General features: G+C 34.7%; 1 protein-coding gene across 1 annotated transcript in view; it reads left to right on the forward strand.

Annotated features, from left to right (window-relative positions):
* The window catches only part of LOC309492477 (uncharacterized protein), a 17,083-nt gene extending 9,819 nt beyond the window's left edge, over positions 1–7,264 (forward strand). The window contains exon 4 of the mRNA XM_082161482.1: positions 6,176–7,264. Within this exon, the coding sequence (XP_082017608.1) occupies positions 6,176–7,053 (878 nt within the window). The 3' untranslated portion in view covers positions 7,054–7,264. The remainder of the gene's footprint in view (positions 1–6,175) is intronic.
* The last annotated feature ends 286 nt before the right edge of the window (positions 7,265–7,550 follow it).

Here is a 7,550-nt window from a genome sequence, read left to right on the forward strand (position 1 = left end):
AATGCACCAAAGCAACTGAGATAAACTATAATACTTATTGGAGACCCTGCAGAATCACTGTAGACCCCCTACGAGTCACAGACCACATAAAAGAAAGTGTTACGAGAACACAAACTGCCTTTTTAATTTGCATTTCATGTGTGTATTTCATAAAAAAAAAAGCTAAACTTTAAAAAAATTCAAAAAGGACATCCATGGTGAATTTGATCTAGTCACAGTGTGTGTGTGTGTGTGTGTGTGTGTGTGTGTGTGTGTGTGTGTGTGTGTGTGTGTGTGTGTGTGTGTGTGTGTGTGTGTGTGTGTTGCCCAGAATTTATGTCAGATGAGTGTGGATTGCATCAATTTGCTCCTGATCTTCAAAGTACAATGGCACAGGTACTTGTTGGTGGAACACTTTTGGAAAAAGTGTCAAGACACTTTGATTTCTTTTGGCCACTGATGATGGACTGTGCAGAGAAAATGTAAAAAATGACATTAAAAACATGTCCTTGTATGTCTCTGTAAGTCATTTATTTACTAGAGAAGCTATTGGTTTGGAATGCAGTTAAAAAAGAGATGGGTGTTTATAGTTTATAAAAGTTTCGAGAGAGAGAGAGAGAGAGAGAGAGAGAGAGAGAGAGAGAGAGAGAGAGAGAGAGAGAGAGAGAGAAAGAGAGAGAGAGAGAGAGAGAGAGAGAGAGAGAGAGAGAGATTTCCATAGCTAAAGCAAACACACACCTTTATGGGATGCATCATGCAAGTTACTTGGCAAAGACAGAGTATGATAAATCCCACTTTAAGTGCACACAGCCTACATTTTAATCCAGATCAGTACGCTATTTTAAGAAAAATTTATATTTAGATATAAATGAGATAGTTAGATCATCTCATTTTATAAGAAACAACTCAAACCAGAAAGTAAAGGAGTCTTACCAGAAGAGGCAAGATAAAGACAGGCAACAAAAGAAAATTCAAAAGAAAATTAATTTTGAAAGTGAGTAGAGAAGACTAGGGGCAGCTAAACTTACACGTGGTAAGCTATAACTTATACATTTAAGCCAGACAGAACATCAACCTGACCGTCCAGAACTTTTTGTCTCTCGAAATAAATGATAGACCTATCCATTGATATAAATAAATGAATTGATATCTACCTAGCTCTATCAAGCTATTCGTTTATAAATAATAAATGTTGCATCATTGCTAAACAACAATAACTTTAGCGGATTATTTATTATACCTCAATCAATTCGTGTCAATGTACAGCCTCCCCCTACTGGACGCATCAGGAACAGCAGGGGCGTAAAACTGCCAGGGGCGTAAAACTGCTTGGGGCGTATATCTACCGGCTCCAGGTCTGCAGCCTCCCCTTACTCCCCAGGGTCCCGCATTCTCAGACCCCTCGTTTTTCGAGACAGCGCCTCCTGCTGTTCCGAAGATCGTATAACACCCTTATCCAAATGCCATTGAAAACAATAGGATGCAATATTACGGTCTCGTTAAAGTTATCCAAATAAATATTTGCGTTCCCTGCTTAATGCATGTGCCAAAAAAAACTCATTGTGTTCTCTGACTAACAAATTACCCAGTAGTTATTTTTTGAGCGTGGGTGTAATTGAAATAAAATTACTGATGGAAGGGATACAAATTTCAAATTTTTCTTTCAGTTCAACATATAATGGTCTAATTAACATTATACCATGCTAACATTGCATTCAAAATATCAAAAAACAGGTTTTGTAAAGCAAAACTCAAATAAGAATAGACAAAACACCGATAATAAACAATTCTGTACTTTATTTAACGATCACCTAAGCATCATCTTGCTGTAAACAGGACAAAGCGAAAAAAAAAGGAAGAAAGAATTGTGTTAGTGACTTTACTTTTCGTCTTCAATTGCATTAAAAAAAAACTCATTTATAAGTCGCTTTGGATAAAAGCATCTGCTAAATGAATAAATGTAAAATGTAATGTAAATGCATACGGTAAAATAATCACTTTCTGGTAATTCCTTCTTTTTGCAATCGCTCTGTCAAATTCCTCGACTTCACTAAAATAAAAGATGAATGCCATTGTCAAAAATATTGTGTAATAATAAATACTTTTTTTTTTTTTGCAAATGCAAATTACAAGCATACCTAGGGAGAAAAGGTCCAGACCGGTAATTAAAAAAAGGTCAAAAGGTAAATCTGATTAAATAATTAATGATGACATTCTTTGATATTAATACACTTAATGTATTTAATTGGTCTACTTTAATGTCAACTAATTTTAATCAAATTTTTACAATGGCTTGTCTACAAAAAGTCCAAGGTTAAAGGCTACATTAGCTATCAAAATATTTTCGGGGAAAAAAGGCGAAAAAACATACATTAACGGCTCAAATTTTGTTACAAACTTGTCTTTACAAATATTAAATGGACTATTCATATGTTGGTGTATCGATGAGCTATAAAGTAGTTTGATTAAAAAAGAAATCGAATGAGTTTGATTCGCTAAATAAAATTGACGATACTCACGTTTCGGCTTAAGTTCTTCAAATGTTTAACCGATCCAATTTGATAGGAGGCGCTGTCTCGAAAAACGAGGGGTCTGAGAATGCGGAACTCTGGGTGCGGGACTGTAGATGCAGACTCCGAGTCTGCAGCTACTCGCGTCAGGGGCTTCAGTGCGTCATCAAGTAGGGGCGTGTCCAGGAGCTCAGGGGCTCCAGTGCGTCATCGAGCCCCCGTTTTAGCCCCGCCCAAAAAATCCGGAACACAGCAATGGTGAAAAACTGTTTAAAGTCGGCATGAAATCAAATTTGACAAATCTTCTTTTTATATGTAATATTGTAGTGTTTATTATAAATGATTTATCTGTGCACTTCATTATTTTTTAAAAATTAATTTACCCTTATAATCTTTAATCAAATACATTACCCTTCCCTCCCCCCTCGAAACGACCTCTCTTCTCTTTCGGTCACGTGCCATGGCGAAAGGGTGCGGCCAGAGCCGATGAGGGTGCGGCTATCGGTGTCTGTCTCGTTTTGAGTCAAGTCAAGTTATCAGTCAAGTTCACCCTCGAGAGCATCTCGAAGTGTCCGAATGGTAGGCTATCTATCTTATCTAAATCTAGTTATTTACTTATCGGACACGTCGAGATGCTCTCGATGGTGAACTTGACTGATAACTTGACTTGACTCATCTTGGTTCGCGGGAGGCTCATATAAATATGGGCTGATTCCTGCCTGAAAATTTAGCTGCTCGTCCTCGTTCTCGTCGCCGGGCTCCTCAATAAAAAATCCTTCATGGGAGGGTAACGGTGGGGAGTCCGGTGGAGAGAAATCCTCCACAACTGAATGTAAACTGGCATTCAAATCTGCCTCCATTTTGTTTGCAACGCCCAACCTCCAACGATCCAATCAATTCCCGAAGGACGAAATCAAGCCCCGCCCTACATTTTTTTTCTAATTTCAGAAGCCGTTTCACGCGGATATACGTCACAACAAGGAAAAAATGACAATCTCAACTTCCGTTTCATGCCGACTTTAACGGTCTAACTCCACAATTCAGTACTTCACAGTTCACAGTCTTTGTAATATGTTTTAGTAATACATTTCTAACATTTATAATGTGTTTAGAATTTTTTTTTTTAATTGCCTTTACAGGGACTTTAAGTTACATCATGGAAAACATTTAGTGGGTAAACACTTGTACAAATTAGTAATTAGTCATACAATGTATGTTAACAGAATATGTTATCTTTTTGAGGCCAATAATACGGTGGCCGAGAGAGCTCAACGCGCTGCAACTGAAGAAAACACATGCAAATAGAAAAACACCTGCAAATGAAGAAAACATCTTCATCAGTTTCACAACACATGTGTGTTCCAAATACTCACAACACAACCGAATACAGAAACACACTGCAAATAACACAGACCACAACGGAAATGTTTCCAGGGGAACCAAATAAGTGACGAACCCGGCTGGGACGTGCTTACAGCTCAAAAGTCTACTTTATTTTATTTCATTTTATTTTTTATTTTTTTTTGCAAAACATACAGAGATTACATTTTATGACATACAACTTGTATACAATTCAAAATGTATTAATATGTTCATTGTCATCAGAATACAAATGAGAAAAGAACAATGAGCTGAAAGCTAAAATAAAAAATATAGAGAAAAAGAACATGAAGGAAATATATGAATCTATACATCAGTTACACTCTACAATTTTTTTCATGTTATGTTAAAATTTTTATAAAGAAAAGTTTCATAAGATATATTAGGTAATGTAGGGTCCAAAGTTTTAAAGTTGAGACACTCACACACAGATATATAATGCATATTTTGAAAGCTTTTTTTGTAAAAATCAATAAATCAATAAATCAATAAAAATAAATGTATTATGTATATAGGATATACCTGGGATGTTCCCGTGACAACGCAGCAAGGTGTCCATGAGCTGAATAGCTGTTCTTACGACAGAAATATAATGCTATATAATATATATATATATATATATATTTGCAACCGTTATGTTAACAGCATTATATTTATGTCGTAAGAACAGGTTTTTTTTTTTTTTTTTACAAAAACAGCTTTCAAAATATGCATTATATATCTGTGTGTGAGTGTCTCAACTTTAAAACTGTGTCCAACACTCATAATAAATCAGAATATTAGAATGATTTCTAAAGGATCATGTGATAGACTGGAGTAATGATCCTGAAAATTCAGCTTTGATCACAAAATTCAGCTTTGATCACAGAAATAATTATTTTTAAAGTATATTCAAATAGAAAACTATTATTTTAAGTTGTAATAATATTTCACAATATTATTGTTTTTTTTTCTGTATTTTTGATCAAATAAACGCAGCCTTGATAAGCATTAGAGACTTCTTTCAAAAATATTAAAAAATCGTAATGTTTCCAAACTTTTGACCTGTACTGTATATATATATATATAATATTTTGATTGACATTTTTTAATCAAAATTTCACATGGAAAACAATCAGAAATTACAGACCTCTACATGCTTTGTAAGTGGGAAAACCTGCACAATCGGCAGTGTATCAAATACTTGTTCTCCCCACTGTGTGTGTGTATATATATATATATATTGTTGGGTGAAACATGCAATTTAAAGCTAAAATAAAAAATATAGAGAAAAAGAACATGAAGGAAATATATGAATCTATACATCAGTTACACTCTACAATTTTTTTCATGTTATGTTAAAATTTTTATAAAGAAAAGTTTCATAAGATATATTAGGTAATGTAGGGTCCAAAGTTTTAAAGTTGAGACACTCACACACAGATATATAATGCATATTTTGAAAGCTTTTTTTGTAAAAATCAATAAATCAATAAATCAATAAAAATAAATGTATTATGTATATAGGATATACCTGGGATGTTCCCGTGACAACGCAGCAAGGTGTCCATGAGCTGAATAGCTGTTCTTACGACAGAAATATAATGCTATATAATATATATATATATATATATTTGCAACCGTTATGTTAACAGCATTATATTTATGTCGTAAGAACAGGTTTTTTTTTTTTTTTTTACAAAAACAGCTTTCAAAATATGCATTATATATCTGTGTGTGAGTGTCTCAACTTTAAAACTTTGGACCCTACATTACCTAATATATCTTATGAAACTTTTCTTTATAAAAATTTTAACATAACATGAAAAAAATTGTAGAGTGTAACTGATGTATAGATTCATATATTTCCTTCATGTTCTTTTTCTCTATATTTTTTATTTTAGCTTTCAGCTCATTGTTCTTTTCTCATTTGTATTCTGATGACAATGAACATATTAATACATTTTGAATTGTATACAAGTTGTATGTCATAAAATGTAATCTCTGTATGTTTTGCAAAAAAAAAAAAAAAAAAAAATGAAATAAAATAAAGTAGACTTTTGAGCTGTAAGCACGTCCCAGCCGGGTTCGTCACTTATTTGGTTCCCCTGGAAACATTTCCGTTGTGGTCTGTGTTATTTGCAGTGTGTTTCTGTATTCGGTTGTGTTGTGAGTATTTGGAACACACATGTGTTGTGAAACTGATGAAGATGTTTTCTTCAGTTGCAGCACGTTGAGCTCTCTCAGCCACCGTACAATAAAACTAAAAAGCACTCAAAACAAATTTCAAATACTCTAATCCTGATAAAACGTTTGATATATTTCAGGAAACTTGAACCTTGAATTGAAAAGAAACACTGAAGAACTGAAGTCAGAATTTGACAGAAATCATCAAACTCTCGATGATAAAATAAAGGAGCTGGAGGACACCGCTGATGAACTTGAGTCCATGCACAGGAACTCTACAGTGGGCAGTTTGGTCGGATCATCAGTTGGAGCCGCTGGAGGAATCGCAGCTATAGCAGGAGTGTGTTTGGCCCCGTTCACATTCGGTGCTTCTTTAGCTCTTACTGGTGCTGGTGCTGTTGCTGGAGCAGCTGGAGGAGTAACAGGTGGAGCATCAAACATCACTAACACTGTCAGGCAGAAAACCCTGCGTGAGAAGATTGAGAGGATCATCAATGAGTTACTCAACACAATCAAGCCAATGTTAAAGCTTCTGCGTAAAATTGAAAACATCACAGAAGAATTGGAGGAGAAGACATTAAATAAGCTCGACATTCAGAGAGCAGCAAGAGGTGCTCAGGACGTATTAAAGATGGCAGGAGTAGCTAATTTGGCAGAGATTGGAATAATGTGTGCAGAAGCTGCCAAAGAAGTCCGTGTGTATGTGAAGGCTGCCAAAGCTGTGCGTGGGTCTGCATCGGCTGCCAGAGCTGTGCGTGCGACTGCAGAGACGACCAAAGCTATACGTGCGACAGCAGCGTTTGCTGGCGCATTCTCCGCTGTGTTTCTTGCTCTTGATGTTTACTATATTGTTCAAGATTCAAAAGAGCTCTCTGAAATGAATCAACCAGCAGACAAGAGAAAAGAAGAAGAAATCTCATCAGAAACGCTGACATTTATTCTTCAGATGAAAGAAGCAGTTGATCAGTTTAAGAAGACTGTGGGAAAAATTAAAGATGCCATAGCCATTTTTATTTAATAAAATGCTGTGAAACAACACTTCCTCTCAAGCCTGGCAAAGACACAGAGAAGATGACCATAAAATGTAAATAAAGATGGAAACCGTGCTTATTATTTTCACATTATGTGATCAGTCTTGTTCTTGTGTTTCTGATTGTTTTCCATGTGAAATTTTAATTAGAAAAAAAAAATGTCAATCAAAATAAAATAATAATTATATGTGTGTATATACAGTACAGGTCAAAAGTTTGGACACATTACTATTTTTAATGTTTTTGAAAGAAGTTTCTTCTGCTCATCAAGCCTGCATTTATTTGATCAAAAATACAGAATTTTTTTTTTTAATATTGTGATATATTATTACAATTTAAAATAATTGGTTTTCAATTTATTATACTTTAAATTATCATTTATTTCTGTGATCAAAGCTGAATTTTCAGGATCATTACTCAGTGTCACATGTGACATCCAGTCTATCACATGATCCTTTAGAAAACATTCTAATATGATGATTCA

This window comes from Leuciscus leuciscus (assembly GCF_965113295.1).
Source record: "Leuciscus leuciscus genome assembly, chromosome: 2".
NCBI lineage: Eukaryota > Metazoa > Chordata > Actinopteri > Cypriniformes > Leuciscidae > Leuciscus > Leuciscus leuciscus.